The 16690-nt window shown below is 47.0% G+C and overlaps 1 protein-coding gene across 3 annotated transcripts in view; it reads right to left on the reverse strand.

Annotated features, from left to right (window-relative positions):
• Positions 1–16690, reverse strand: part of CUL1 (cullin 1) — a 198271-nt gene that overhangs the window by 120303 nt on the left and 61278 nt on the right. For all 3 annotated transcript variants that reach the window (XM_063922435.1, XM_063922436.1, XM_063922434.1), the window contains 3 exons: positions 6778–6952; positions 6447–6614; positions 6183–6233 (listed from right to left, as the gene is read on the reverse strand). In XM_063922435.1, the coding sequence (XP_063778505.1) occupies positions 6183–6233; positions 6447–6614; positions 6778–6952 (394 nt within the window). The remainder of the gene's footprint in view (positions 1–6182; positions 6234–6446; positions 6615–6777; positions 6953–16690) is intronic.

Here is a 16690-nt window from a genome sequence, read left to right on the forward strand (position 1 = left end):
GGGCCGAAATCTGGACCTTAATGGAACCCAATTTTAGGCCCAAAGTCACTCCCGACTGTAGGAAGTGAAGGAAACGGCCCAGCTGGAATTCCTCCGTAGGGGCATTCCTGGCCTCACACCAAGCAACATATTTTCGCCATATACGGTGATAATGTATAGCCGTCACGTCCTTCCTAGCCGTTATCAGCGTAGGAATGACCTCATCCGGAATGCCTTTTTCTGCTAGGATCCGGCGTTCAACCGCCATGCCGTCAAACGCAGCCGCGGTAAGTCTTGGAACAGACAGGGCCCCTGTTGCAACAAGTCCTGTCTTAGAGGCAGAGGCCATGGGTCCTCTGTGAGCAGTTCTTGCAACTCTGGATACCAAGTCCTTCTTGGCCAATCCGGAACAATGAGTATTGTTCTCACTCCTCTTCTTAGGATTCTCAGCACCTTGGGTATGAGAGGAAGAGGAGGAAATACATAGACCGACTGGAACACCCACGGTGTCAATAGAGCGTCTACAGCTATCGCCTGAGGGTCTCTTGACCTGGCGCAATATCTCTGTAGCTTTTTGTTGAGGCGGGATGCCATCATGTCTACTTGTGGCAGTTCCCACAGACTTGCAATCTGCGTGAAGACTTCTTAATGAAGTCCCCACTCTCCCGGGTGGAGGTCGTGCCTGCTGAGGAAGTCTGCTTCCCAGTTGTCCACTCCCGGAATGAATACTGCTGACAGTGCGCTTACGTGATTCTCCGCCCAGCGAAGAATTCTGGTGGCTTCCGCCATCGCCACCCTGCTCCATGTGCCGCCTTGGCGATTTACATGAGCCACTGCGGTGATGTTGTCTGACTGAATCAGCACCGGTCGGTCGCGAAGCAGGGTCTCCGCTTGTTGTAGGGCGTTGTATATTGCCCTTAGTTCCAGGATGTTGATGTGAAGACAAGTCTCCTGACTTGACCACAGACCTTGGAAATTTCTTCCCTGTGTGACTGCTCCCCACCCTCGGAGGCTTGCGTCCGTGGTCACTAGGACCCAGTCCTGAATGCCGAATCTGCGGCCCTCGAGAAGGTGAGCACTCTGCAGCCACCACAGGAGAGACACCCTGGCCCTGGGGGACAGGGTGATCAGCCGATGCATCAGTAGATGTGATCCGGACCACTTGCCCAACAGATCCCACTGAAAGGTCCTCGCATGGAACCTGCCGAAGGAATGGCCTCGTATGAGGCCACCATCTTTCCCAGGACTCGCGTGCAGTGATGCACCGACACCTGTTTTGGTTTTAATAGGTCTCTGACCAATGTCATGAGCTCCTGAGCCTTCTCCATCGGGAGATAAACCCTCTTCTGGTCTGTGTCCAGAATCATGCACAGGAAGGGCAGACGAGTCGTAGGCATCAACTGCGACTTTGGAATATTCAGAATCCAGCCGTGCTGTTGTAACACTTCCCGAGAGCATGCCACGCTGATCAGCAACTGCTCTCTGGACCTCGCCTTTATGAGGAGATCGTCCAAGTATGGGATAATTTTGACTCCTTGCCGTCGCAGGAGCACCATCATTTCCGCCATTACCTTGCTAAATATTCTCTGTGCCGTGGAGAGACCAAACGGCAACGTCTGGAATTGGTAATGACAGTCCTGTACCACAAATCTGAGGTACTCCTGAAGAGGTGGATAAATGGGGACATGAAGGTAAGCATCCTTTATGTCCAGAGACACCATAAAATCCCCCTCCTCCAGGCTTGCGATGACCGCTCTGAGCGATTCCATCTTGAACTTGAACCTTATCAGGTATATGTTCAGGGATTTTAAATTCAATATGGGTCTGACCAAACCGTCCGGTTTCGGTACCACAAACATGGTCGAATAGTAACCCCTTCCCTGTTGAAGGAGGGGAACCTTTACCACCACCTGCTGAAAATACAATTTGTGAATTGCCGCTAACACTATTTCCCTCTCTAAGGGGGAAGCTGGCAGGGCCGATTTGAGGTAACGGTGAGGGGGCATCTCTTCGAATTCCAGCTTGTATCCCTGAGACACAATCTCTATAGCCCAGGGATCCACCTGGGAGTGAACCCACTTGTGGCTGAAATTTCGGAGACGCGCCCCCACTGGGCCTAGCTCCGCCTGTGGAGCCCCAGCGTCATGCGGTGGATTTAGTGGAGGCCGGGGAGGACTTCTGTTCCTGGGAACTAGCTGTATTATGCAGCTTTTTTCCTCTACCCCTGCCTCTGGCAAGAAAGGACGCACCTCGTACTTTCTTGCCTCTTTGTGATCGAAAGGACTGCATTTGGTAATATGGTGCTTTCTTAGGTTGTGAGGGAATATATGACAAAAAATTTGACTTTCCAGCCGTAGCTGTGGAGACCAGGTCCGAGATACCGTCCCCAAACAATTCATCACCCTTGTAAGGTAAAACCTCCATGTGCCTTTTTGAGCCGGCATCGCCTGTCCATTGCAGAGTCCACAGGACCCTTCTGGCAGAAATCGACATTGCATTTATTCTAGAGCCCAGTAGGCTGTCTCTTTGGGCATCTCTCATATATAGGACAGCGTCTTTTATATGCCCCAGGGTCAGTACTATAGTATCCTTGTCCAAGGTATCAAGTACCTCAGATAAGGTATCTGTCCATGCTGCTACAGCACTACACATCCAGGCCGACGCAATTGCCGGCCTTAGTAGGGTACCTGAATGTGTAAATGGACTTCAGGATACCCTCCTGCTTTCTATCCGCAGCATCTTTTAGGGTGGCCGTATCCTGTGACGGCAGGGCTACCTTCTTGGATAAGCGTGTTAAAGCTTTGTCCACCCTAGGAGAGGATTCCCAGCGTAACCTGTCCGTTGGCGGGAAAGGATACGCCATAAGCATCCGTTTGGAAATCTGCAGTTTTCTATCTGGAGAATCCCAAGCCTTTTCACATAACTCATTTAACTCATGTGACGGGGGAAAGGTCACCTCTTGCCTTTTTTCCCCATACATATAAACCCTTTTGTCAGGGACTGCGGTTTCCTCTGTGATGTGCAACACATCCTTCATTGCTATAATCATGTAACGGATGGCTTTAGCCATTTTAGGCTGTAACTTTGCATCATCGCCATCGACACTGGAGTCAGAATCCGTGTCGACATCCGTGTCAACAATTTGGGATAGTGGGCGCTTCTGAGACCCTGACGGCCTCTGCGACATAGGATCAGGCATGGGCTGAGACCACGGCTGTCCCAAGGCTTCAGCTTTATCCAACCTTTTATGCAAGGAAGTAACATTATCATTTAAAACCTTCCACATATCCATCCAATCGGGTGTCGGCCGCTCTGTTTCCACATAGCCTTCCTCGTCAATCATGCTGACACAAGCATACCGACACACCACACACACAGGGGAAGCTCTTTTTGAAGACAGTTCCCCCACAAGACCCTTTGGAGAGACAGAGAGAGAGTATGCCAGCACACACCCCAGCGCTATATGTCCCAGGAGTCACACAGTAACTTAGTGCTAACCCAGTAGCTGCTGTATATATTGTTTTTTGCAACAAATTTATGTGCCCCCCCCCCTCTCTTTTTACCCTCTTCTACCGTGTTTCTGCAGGGGAGAGCCTGGGGAGCTTCCTCTCAGCGGAGCTGTGGAGAGAAAATGGCGCTGGTGAATGCTGAGGAAGAAGCCCCGACCCCTCAGCGGCGGGCTTCTGTCCTGCGTTTCTGTGTAAAAAATATGGCGGGGGCCCATGCATATATACAGTGCCCAACTGTATATATGCCCACTTTTGCCAAGAGGTCTCTAATTGCTGCCCAGGGCGCCCCCCCCCCCCCCTGCACCCTACAGTGACCGGAGTGTGTGGGTTTAGTGTGGGAGCAATGGCGCACAGCTGCAGTGCTGTGCGCTACCACAAATGAAGACTGGAGTCTTCTGCCGCCGATTTCGAAGTCTTCTTGCTTCTGACACCGGCTTCTGTCTTCTGGCTCTGCGAGGAGGGCGGCGGCGCGGCTCCGGGATCGGACGGCCAAGGGTGCGATCCTGTGTACGATCCCTCTGGAGCTAATGGTGTCCAGTAGCCTAAGAAGCAGGACCTATCTTCAGTGAGTAGGGCTGCTTCTCTCCCCTCAGTCCCACGTAGCAGAGAGTCTGTTGCCAGCAGATCTCTCTGAAAAAAAAAAAAAAAAACCTAACAAAATACTTTCTTTTTAGCAAGCTCAGGAGAGCTCACCAAGTAGCACCCAGCTCGTCCGGGCACAGATTCAAACTGGAGGAGGGACATAGAGGGAGGAGCCAGAGCACACCAGTATCCAATTTCTTTCTTAAAGTGCCCTGTCTCCTGCGGAGCCCGTCTATTCCCCATGGTCCTTACGGAGTCCCCAGCATCCACTAGGACGTTAGAGAAACATACACTGTGCATGAACACAAAATGGTACAGACAAGAACATAACTGTATACATACAAGATAATATGATGATCTAGAGAGTACAGAGGGTCCTGCTCATGAGAAATTACAATCTAGATGAGCTATTAGTGGACACAAATAGGGTGAAGAGAACACAGCTGATGAAAGCAGAGGCTAGGGATTAGGAGGGCAAGTTTAAATGCAGGGAAGCAGACGGCATGGGAGTGTATTCCACATTGACGCCATTAGATGAAATAGTTGTGGGTGTTCATTTTCTTGCAAACAGCCACGGCATTCCAGAGGGCAGATCAGAGGGGAAGGAAGTAAAATAGGAAAGAGGTGGATGTCAGGTTGAAGGAGCAATGCTAAAAGATTTCCTTGTTGAGTGATCAAACTTTCGGATACTGGAGTAGTGATTACAAATGAAGTTCTATAAAAGCACAGGCTGCTGAAGCAGCCCGGCAAAAAGCACCCTTTCCTGTAGACACTCAAGGGGGGGACAAAAACAATCTAGAGGACAGGGATACAGAAAAGTGCCAAGTTTAAATTGCTTATTCACAAATGAGGCATTATATATAGCCATGGTACCAGTGCCCTGCAACAGGATAAAAGAGAAAAGATCTTTCAAAGCAATGATGAGCAATAAGCAATGCTCCAAAACTTTCACCTGCAGCTCCTTCCTGCTTTGTGCCCCGGCAGTCTTTTCTGCACTTTACAACCCATGTTTAACCAAAAGAGCCCAACTTTTATTTAAAGCTAGGGCAGCAGGTGAAGTTTGGCAGTTCATAAAATACACAAGACTGGCCATGTTCTTTGTATTTGGCCACAGTAGACAACTTTAACAGCATAAGATATTCACCACACAGCACCTAGGTCATGCATGCCAGCAACACATCCAGATCAGAGGTGGGGAACTGTGAAATTGCACTATACTGTCTATAGCTAGGAACGGTTTGTTGTTTGTCTTACATTAAATTGCCTGCTGACATGTTATTTCTGACTGAGGCCTCTTTTTAAATGGATTGTTTTAATGTATTACTGCATGCATGAGTAAGGTGCAGCCCTTTAAAAAAAACATTAGGAGGGCTATACATACAGCTTTTAAATGTAACAGGTGTCCCATCACAGTTTTAAAAACCCATTACAAAGATGGAAGAGGACCATCTTTAAAAGGGGTGTAGTATAAAAGAGCTACACTGCCTAGGTCGACAGTCATTCCGTCGATGCCATACGGTCGACATGCATTAGGTCAACACTGACCAAATACAGACATTGACAAAAGGGTTGACCTATGAAAGGTCGACAGAGGAAAAAGAAGAAGATCAGCAGGCATAAAAAGGTCAACAAAAAAAGGTTGATACAATTTTTTATTAATTTTTTGGTGTAGTTTTCACCGTCAGAGCACAGGGAACCCCCATCAGTGTACTGCGTCCCCTGGCTGTGGGCAAGGTGCCTTGCTCCGCTACAGATGCGCTCTGCACAGGTTACTATTCCTAATCATGGTTCACCTGGATGGTAAATTTATGAAAAACATGTTAAAGAAAAAAAAGAAAATTTTTTTTTTAAGTTGTGTCAACCACTGCAATGTTCACTATTTGAACCTGTCAACCTTTCGTAACAGTCTGCCTTTTCTAGTGTTGACCTTTCATAGGTTGACTTAATGCATGTTGACCTAGACATTGTCTAGCTATACATTGGAACCCCTTTAAAAGTAGGTTAAGAATGAAGAAACAAACGTACTTTATATACAGAGACAATTTTTTCCTTTCTTTGCTCCAGCTAAGCAAGAGGTGGAAACAAATCTGTACCTGCCGCTGCTGCGTTTACCTGTTTGTTCAATGGCCGGAAGAGGCAATCCCTCCAGGTGACTAAGGCCAGCTGGAAACAAGAAGCACAACAAAAGGTTACCCTATACACAAATAAACTGTTCAAGCAATAATGACAAACAAATGGGAGCTATTTCAACAAGATACGCTGACTGCCCGGTTCCCCAAAACAACCCAATTACTTTGGTTTATAAGCTATGCAATTTTCTGTTTCGGAAGCCACTTTAACGAACAGGTAGAGTGGGTGAAAAAGAAAGACCCTCACCGAGTAAATTTCATATATTCCTTTGCGTCCTTCATCGCATTCACGCCGCACCCAATGTCGATTGAGATACGCACAGATCCCATTTAATACTTTGCTAGAAAACCGGTAATCTTCCCATTGCTGTGTGTAAAATTTAAGAACACTCTCATCCATTAAATCCTCACCATCCTGAAGAGGGAATACAGGTTTGTATAGGTTATCAAACATATTTAAATATAGGAGCCAAAAAAATCTAAAAAAATCTTTTCAATCCTAAATGATTTCTCAACATGGATATTTCACTACAATAGGTAACTGCACAAAGCGGACAGCATGAAAAGACAAAGTTTACCTTCAGGAGGTTTGTCAAGTAACTCTTCAAAAACTCTTTTAGCCTTTTATACAGTTCAAGACCAACAAACTGGGCCCCTCCAGGAGTCTGGCCCTTTTTGGATTTTGATGGTGGTACTCCAGCCCCCCGTGCCTGGTTAGACTGGTGCACACTGGTACAGTAGTTATAAACATGACTAAAACACGTTAAGGAGAAACCAGACTATGCACTGGAATTTCAGAAAGAAATAATATAAATATAAAGAATTGCTACAGTCAAATGGAGTACCTATTACCTTAGCAGATATAATACATTAATGTCTTCTATAAAGGCACAGGAGTAGCAAAGTACAATTACTGTATTTAGTCACAGTAAATGGCTCTGTGGTATACTTTATATAAGTACTATGGGAGATATTCAATTGAAAGTTTAGCTGAGCCAATCAAAGCAAAATGGGGTATAACCATGATTTTTAACTGATGTTTCGCATTTAGGCATTAAAATATACACCTTTTTTCGCATGAAAAGATTTGTATTCTTGCAAAGAAACATAGGATCTGAGGAGGTAATGCAAACCTGATCGCTCGCTAACATTTTTTGCAGCGCTGCAATCAGGTCAGAACTGCGCATGCACCGCAATGCGCAGGGGCGTCGCACAGGTACAAAGCGGATCGTTGCTGTGCGTTGGGTTTTACAAAGAATCCGTTCGCACAGCTGATCGCAAAGAGATTGACAGGAAGAGGGCGTTTGTGTGTGGCAACTGACCGTTTTCAGGGAGTGGATGGAAAAACGCAGGCGTGTCCAAGCGTTTGCAGGGCAGGTATCCGACATCAATTCCAGTCCTGAACAGGCTGAAGTGATCGCAGCGACTAAGTCCTGGGCTACTCAAACTGCACAAAACTTTTTTGTACCGCTCAGCTGCACATGCTGTCGCACAGTTGCAAAGCAAAAATACATTTCCCTAGGGGCGGCGACTATCTGCTCGCAGCAGTGCAAAAAACCCCTAGCAAGTGATCAGGTCTGAATTAGGCCCTAAATTTCCAGAACTGTGTGTTTGGGGCTGATTATGCCTGATAAGCGAAGCCAGTGGCAGCACTTCAGGGACAATGGCCCTCATATCGAGTTATTCGCTCGCTAGCTGCTTTTAGCAGCAGTGCAAACGCTAAGCCGCCACCCTCTGGGAGTGTATCTTAGCTTAGCAGAAGTGCGAACAAAAGGATCGCAGCTCTGCTACAAAAAAAAAAAATTGTGCAGTTTCAGAGTAGCTGCAGACCTACTCCTACCTTGCGATCACTTCAGACTATTTAGTTCCTTTTTTGACGTCACAAACACGCCCTGCGTTCGGCCAGCCACTCACCCATTTCTCCAGCCACTCCTGCGTTTTTATCTGGCATGCCTGCGTTTTTACACACACTCCCTGAAAACGGCCAGTTACCACCCAGAAACACCCACTTCCTGTCACTCAACAATCAGCAGTGCGACTGAAAAGTGTTGCTAGACCTTGTGTAAAACTGCATCGGCTTTTGTGAAAGTACGACGCGCGTGCGCAGTGCGCCCCATACGCAGAACTGCTGATTTTTTGCCTGATCGCTGCGAACGAAAGCAGCTAGGACCAATGTGTGACTGTGCAATACTTCCCTCCTAGACACACAGGTGAAAGCGCAACCTCTATTTTTATTTAAAAAAAATAAAAACTTTATACATGACTATAAAAAAAATGACAATAGAAAGTTAAACAATTCCTTCTATTTAGTACATCGGGATTATAAGGTTTGCATTTCTCATTTTCTCAGAAAGTCATCATGTCTTTAAGAGGGTTTGAACTCCCAGATAACTGCATCTTTAAACATTGATGTTTTTTTTACACTTTAATAAATGCATGAAAAGCGCATTATAATAAGTCACCTAATAGTTTTCTAAAATGTCAACAGTTAAATATTCAGGACAATTTGTGATGCATTAACCCCTTCAAAGCAGAGGACCTGTGGAGATCATCCTCCACATATATTGAAACCCTGCAGAGAACAAGCACCATTTATACTCCACGGCTAACTGGAAAGCATCACATGCGACCAGTCGTCCCTTCTGTGTTCCCTGGACCGGCAGTGACGCAGCGGCCTCAGACATCACTTCCGAAATTGCGCCGCAGAATGCCAGCCCACCAGCATTAAGGAGTGTGTTCTCCGGGAAAGCACGGAGCATTCCTCTCCGTGCACAATCAGCTACAGCAGTGGCAACCCCCCCGGGGAAAACTATAACTATAACTAGTGGGTGTTGGGGAGGGAGGAGCTAAGCAAGTGTCTTTTATTCCTTTTTTTTCCCTCTAACGTCCTAGTGGATGCTGGAGACTCCGAAAGGACCATGGGGAATAGCGGCTCCGCAGGAGACTGGGCACAAAAGTAAAAGCTTTAGGACTACCTGGTGTGCACTGGCTCCTCCCCCTATGACCCTCCTCCAAGCCTCAGTTAGATTTTTGTGCCCGAACGAGAAGGGTGCATACTAAGGGGCTCTCCTGAGCTGCTTAGAGTAAAAGTTTAAAGTAGGTTTTTTATTTTCAGTGAGACCTGCTGGCAACAGGCTCACTGCACCAAGGGACTAAGGGGAGAAGAAGCGAACTCACCTGCGTGCAGAGTGGATTGGGCTTCTTAGGCTACTGGACATTAGCTCCAGAGGGACGATCACAGGCCCAGCCATGGATGGGTCCCAGAGCCGCGCCGCCGGCCCCCTTACAGAGCCAGAAGACTGAAGAGGTCCGGAAAATCGGCGGCAGAAGATGTCCTGTCTTCAATAAGGTAGAGCACAGCACCGCAGCTGTGCGCCATTGCTCTCAGCACACTTCACACTCCGGTCACTGAGGGTGCAGGGCGCTGGGGGGGGGCGCCCTGAGACGCAATAAAAACACCTTTTTTGGCAAAAAATACATCACATATAGCTCCTGGGCTATATGGATGCATTTAACCCCTGCCAATTTTTCCATAAAAAAGCGGGAGAAAGGCCGCCGAGAAGGGAGCGGAGCCTATCTCCTCAGCACACTGGCGCCATTTTTTCCTCACAGCTCCGTTGGAGGAAGGCTCCCTGACTCTCCCCTGCAGTTCTGAACTACAGAAACAGGGTAAAACAAGAGAGGGGGGGGCACTAATTGGCAGATACATATATACAGCAGCTATATCAGGGAAAAACACTTATATAAGGTTATCCCTATATATGTATATATATATGTATATATGTATATATATATATATATATATATATATATATATATATATATATATATATAGCGCTCTGGTGTGTGCTGGCAAACTCTCCCTCTGTCTCCCCAAAGGGCTAGTGGGGTCCTGTCCTCTGTCAGAGCATTCCCTGTGTGTGTGCTGTGTGTCGGTACGTTGTGTCGACATGTATGAGGAGGAAAATGGTGTGGAGGCGGAGCAATTGCCTGTGTTAGTGATGTCACCACCTAGGGAGTCGACACCTGACTGGATGGTCTTATGGAAAGAATTACGTGATAGTGTCAGCACTTTACAAAAGACTTGACGACATGAGACAGCCGGCAAATCAGTTAATACCTGTACAGGCGTCTCAAACACCGTCAGGGGCTCTAAAACGCCCGTTACCTCAGGTCGATACAGACACTGACACGGACACCGACTCCAGTGTCGACGGTGAGGAAACAAACGTATTTTCCAGTAGGGCCACACGTTACATGATCACGGCAATGAAGGAGGTTTTGAACATTTCTGATACTACAAGTACCACAAAAAAGGGTATTATGTGGGGTGTGAAAAAACTACCCGTAGTTTTTCCTGAATCAGATGAATTAAATGAGGTGTGTGATGAAGCGTGGGTTTCCCCCGATAAAAAACTGCCAATTTCTAAAAAATTATTGGCATTATACCCTTTCCCGCCAGAGGTTAGGGCACGTTGGGAAACACCCCCTAGGGTAGATAAGGCGCTCACACGCTTATCAAAACAAGTGGCGTTACCGTCTCCTGATACGGCCGCCCTCAAGGAACCAGCTGATAGGAAGCTGGAAAATATCCTAAAAAGTATATACACACATACTGGTATTATACTGCGACCAGCAATCGCCTCAGCCTGGATGTGCAGTGCTGGGGTGGCTTGGTCGGATTCCCTGACTGAAAATATTGATACCCTGGACAGGGACAATATATTATTGACTATAGAGCATTTAAAAGGATGCATTTCTATATATGCAAGATGCACAGAGGGATATTTGCACTCTGGCATCAAGAGTAAGTGCGATGTCCATTTCTGCCAGAAGAGGGTTATGGACGCGACAGTGGTCAGGTGATGCGGATTCAAAACGGCATATGGAAGTATTGCCGTATAAAGGGGAGGAGTTATTTGGGGTCGGTCTATCGGACCTGGTGGCCACGGCAACGGCTGGGAAATCCACCTTTTTACCCCAGGTCACCTCTCAGCAGAAAAAGATACCGTCTTTTCAGGCTCAGTCCTTTCGTCCCCATAAGGGCAAGCGGGCAAAAGGCCACTCATATCTGCCCCGGGGCAGAGGAAGGGGAAAAAGACTGCAGCAGACAGCCTCTTCCCACGAACAGAAGCCCTCCCCCGCTTCTGCCAAGTCCTCAGCATGACGCTGGGGCCTAACAAGTGGACTCAGGCACGGTGGGGGCCCGTCTCAAGAATTTCAGCGCGCAGTGGGCTCACTCGCAAGTGGACCCCTGGATTCTGCAGGTAGTATCTCAGGGGTACAAATTGGAATTCGAGACGTCTCCCCCTCGCCGGTTCCTGAAGTCTGCTTTACCAACGTCTCCCCCCGACAGGGAGGCGGTATTGGAAGCCATTCACAAGCTGTATTCCCAGCAGGTGATAATCAAGGTACCCCCCCTACAACAGGGAAAGGGGTATTATTCCACGCTGTTTGTGGTACCGAAGCCGGACGGCTCGGTGAGACCCATTTTAAATCTGAAATCCTTGAACACTTACATAAAAAGGTTCAAGTTCAAGATGGAGTCACTCAGAGCAGTGATAGCGAACCTGGAAGAAGGGGACTATATGGTGTCTCTGGACATCAAGGATGCTTACCTCCATGTCCCAATTTGCCCTTCTCACCAAGGGTACCTCAGGTTTGTGGTACACTGTGCAACATTATCACCGTATTTGGCGTAAATATGTTGCGTGGTGTGAGGCCAGGAAGGCCCCTACAGAAGAACTGTCACTATCAGTTTCAGACGCTGCCGTTTGGATTGTCCACGGTACCCCGGGTCTTTACCAAGGTAATGGCCGAAATGATGATTCTTCTTCGAAGAAGAGGCGTCTTAATTATCCCTTACTTGGACGATCTCCTGATAAGGGCAAGGTCCAGAGAACAGTTAGAGGTCGGAGTAGCACTATCTCAAGTAGTACTACGACAGCACGGATGGATTCTAAATATTCCAAAATCGCAGCTGATTCCGACGACACGTCTGCTGTTCCTAGGGATGATTCTGGACACAGTACAGAAAAAGGTGTTTCTCCCGGAGGAGAAAGCCAGGGAGTTATCCGACCTAGTCAGGAACCTCCTAAGACCAGGCCAAGTGTCAGTGCATCAATGCACAAGGGTCCTGGGAAAGATGGTGGCTTCTTACGAAGCGATTCCATTCGGCAGATTCCACGCAAGAACTTTTCAGTGGGATCTGCTGGACAAATGGTCCGGATCGCATCTTCAAATGCATCAGCGGATAACCCTGTCTCCAAGGACAAGGGTGTCTCTCCTGTGGTGGTTACAGAGTGCTCATCTCCTAGAGGGCCGCAGATTCGGCATTCAGGATTGGGTCCTGGTGACCTCGGATGCCAGCCTGAGAGGCTGGGGAGCAGTCACACAGGGAAAAAATTTCCAGGGCTTGTGGTCAAGCATGGAAACGTCACTTCACATAAATATCCTGGAACTAAGGGCCATTTACAATGCCCTAAGTCAGGCAAGGCCTCTGCTTCAGGGTCAGCCGGTGTTGATCCAGTCGGACAACATCACGGCAGTCGCCCACGTAAACAGACAGGGCGGCACAAGAAGCAGGAGGGCAATGACGGAAGTTGCAAGGATTCTTCGCTGGAGCCGAAAATCATGTGATAGCACTGTCAGCAGTGTTCATTCCGGGAGTGGACAACTGGGAAGCAGACTTCCTCAGCAGACACGATCTTCACCCGGGGGAGTGGGGACTTCACCCAGAAGTCTTCCACATGATTGTGAACCGTTGGGAAAAACCAAAAGGTGGACATGATGGCGTCCCGCCTCAACAAAAAACTGGACAGATATTGCGCCAGGTCAAGGGACCCTCAGGCAATAGCTGTGGACGCTCTGGTAACACCGTGGGTGTACCAGTCAGTATATGTGTTCCCTCCTCTGCCTCTCATACCCAAGGTACTGAGAATCATAAGAAGGAGAGGTGTAAAGACTATACTCGTGGCTCCGGATTGGCCAAGAAGGACTTGGTACCCGGAAATTCAAGAGATGCTCACGGAAGACCCGTGGCCTCTACCTCTAAGAAAGGACCTGCTCCAGCAGGGACCATGTCTGTTCCAAGACTTACCACGGCTGCGTTTGACGGCATGGCGGTTGAACGCCGGATCCTGAAGGAAAAAGGCATTCCGGATGAAGTTATCCCTACCCTGATCAAAGCCAGGAAGGATGTAAACTGGGTCGATTCCTGCATTTCCTGCAAGCAGGACTGTCTATGGGCCTCAAATTAGGGTCCATTAAGGTTCAAATTTCGGCCCTGTCAATATTTTTCCAAAAAGAACTAGCTTCAGTTCCTGAAGTTCAGACGTTTGTCAAGGGGGTACTGCATATACAGCCTCCTTTTGTGCCTCCAGTGGCACCTTGGGATCTCAATGTAGTTTTGGGATTCCTAAAATCACATTGGTTTGAACCACTCACCACTGTGGACTTAAAATATCTCACATGGAAAGTGGTAATGCTGTTACACGCCTGGCTGAAGCCAGGGCTATCAGAATTGGCGGCTTTATCCTATAAAAGCCCTTACCTAATTTTTCATACGGACAGGGCAGAATTGAGGACTCGTCCTCAATTTTTTCCTAAGGTGGTTTCAGCATTTCACTTAAACCAGCCTATTGTGGTGCCTGCGGCTACTAGGGACTTGAAGGATTCCAAGTTGCTGGACGTAGTCAGGGCCCTGAAAATATATGTTTCCAGGACGGCTGGAGTCAGAAAATCTGACTCGCTGTTTATCCTGTATGCACCCAATAAGCTGGGTGCCCCTGCTTCTAAGCAGACGATTGCTCGTTGGATTTGTAGTACAATTCAGCTTGCACATTCTGTGGCAGGCCTGCCACAGCCAAAATCTGTAAAAGCCCATTCCACACGGAAAGTGGGCTCATCTTGGGCGGCTGCCCGAGGGGTCTCGGCTTTACAACTTTGCCGAGCAGCTACTTGGTCAGGGGCAAATACGTTTGCAAAATTCTACAAATTTGATACCCTGGCTGAGGAGGACCTGGAGTTCTCTCATTCGGTGCTGCAGAGTCATCCGCACTCTCCCGCCCGTTTGGGAGCTTTGGTATAATCCCCATGGTCCTTTCGGAGTCCCCAGCATCCACTAGGACGTTAGAGAAAATAAGAATTTACTTACCGATAATTCTATTTCTCATAGTCCGTAGTGGATGCTGGGCGCCCATCCCAAGTGCGGATTGTCTGCAATACTTGTACATAGTTATTGTTACAAAAATCGGGTTGTTGTTGTTGTGAGCCATCTTTTCAGAGGCTCCTCTGTTATCATGCTGTTAACTGGGTTCAAATCACAAGTTGTACGGTGTGATTGGTGTGGCTGGTATGAGTCTTACCCGGGATTCAAAATCCTTCCTTATTGTGTACGCTCGTCCGGGCACAGTATCCTAACTGAGGCTTGGAGGAGGGTCATAGGGGGAGGAGCCAGTGCACACCAGGTAGTCCTAAAGCTTTTACTTTTGTGACCAGTCTCCTGCGGAGCCGCTATTCCCCATGGTCCTTTCGGAGTCCCCAGCATCCACTACGGACTATGAGAAATAGAATTATCGGTAAGTAAATTCTTATATTTTTTTTTGTGGGGGGAGGGGTGCTAGAGATATGGAAAATAAATTACCCTGGTCAAAAGGGTATTTTGCAGAAAAAGGGGCTTTTAATGAAGGAACGGGGGGGGATTTAAACAATGGGGGGTTGGAAGTTATTTTATAATGGAAACCTGTGGATACAAAACACGAGAGAGAGAGATTCTCCGACAGTTGAATAGCGCTGGGAATTAGCTCCCATCGCTATTCAATTCAGCTCAAGTTAAGTTGGCGAATGCACGTTCTCCAGGACTTAACAGGTTGACTTGTCGGGGAAAATGGGCATTCTCCGACTTAACCCCCCGGCGCGATGCCGATTCCTGACAGAATCAGCCTCGCGCCAGCACTTTTGTCGGATTTCCTCTCGCATCCCCCAGGGGTGAGAGAAGAATTCCCGACAATTGAGCGTCACTTGGCGTTGTATTGAGTAGCACCGGAAGCTAATTCCCGGCGCTATTCAACTGTCTGAGAATTGAATCAACCCCATAGAGATAGGGAGATTGAGAGAGCGCGAGATTGAGAGAGAGATTATTTTTATTTTGTTTAAACAAAATCTTTTAATACTTTAGGTGATTAAAAAAAAAATACAAATTTCTGAGCGGTTTTGTGGGGGGGGGGGGGGGGGGGGGATGGTCAGTTAAGTGGTTAAACCCTACACTGCAGACAAAATAGTGTAATTCAGTGGTGGAGGTGATCAGCATAATGGATAAAACAGTACACAAAGATTATTGGGATAGCTCAGTTCACACCTTAATCTTATGTTAAATGCAACTTTTCCAGTTTCGGAAATAAGCCTTGCCAGCCTCCTATATTATTCCTACACATAGGTTAAAGCTAGATGGTGTAAGTTAGCATAATTTTCAGGTGCAGTTTTAGATGTCAAAGCCACCATATAGAACCCTATGTTTCTTTTCAGTTTAGGAAGTGTGGATTAATACCAAAGAATTTCTTTAAAGAAGTGTCCAAAAATATTACATTAAATGTTCTGAAAATACAAAGAGTATCTGGAAAAATAAAACCAAATTATTAATCACGTGGGAACTGCATAAAAAGATAAAACAAAACAAAAAACCCCCACCTGATATTGATGTTAGAATGCGACGAAAGCAAATGTCAAAAACGAGCTCAGCACAAGACTGAGAAAACACTCCGCAGCAAAAGGGCAAATTGTAAAGAAAAGGGAACTGAATTAACACTCCTATAGAATGCATTATACTGTAGTGGGCACACTTGTGAAAAATGTGGGACACAATGAAAACAAAGCCATTAAATATAACGGACTATAAGCATTAAATGGGGTTTACTAGGCTTTAAGATAACATATTATTAATACCTACATGTACTTGCTAAAGATGCAAATCAAACAACAAATATAAGTTGGACCTCAATAGAAAAGAAATCTGTATGTTATTAAACACACAAGTACAATACCAGAAGGGACAATGTATGACAGTGGTTCTCACACTGTGTGCCCTGGCACTCTGGGGTGCTGCAAGGCTCTTGCAGGGGTGCCTTGTGTCGGTGGTCAAGGACAAATCATTATTTATTGTCAGAGTGATGGGCAAAACCAGTACTAGTGTCTGCCAATGATAAAGCATGTGGACAATCTTAAACATAACTGTACACCACCACATAACTGAACGTAAGGATGACAGGTAGGCACAATCTTCGTAATTGAATACATACAATAAATAAATACAATAAATAAATATATATATATATATATATATATATATATATATATATAGAGAGAGAGAGAGAGAGAGAGAGAGAGAGGGAGAGAGAGAGAGAGAGAGGGAGAGAGAGAGGGAGAGAGAGAGGGAGAGAGAGGGGGAGAGAGAGGGGGAGAGAGAGGGGGAGAGAGAGGGGGAGAGAGAGGGGG

This window comes from Pseudophryne corroboree, chromosome 5 (assembly GCF_028390025.1).
Source record: "Pseudophryne corroboree isolate aPseCor3 chromosome 5, aPseCor3.hap2, whole genome shotgun sequence".
Classification (NCBI taxonomy): Eukaryota; Metazoa; Chordata; class Amphibia; order Anura; family Myobatrachidae; genus Pseudophryne; species Pseudophryne corroboree.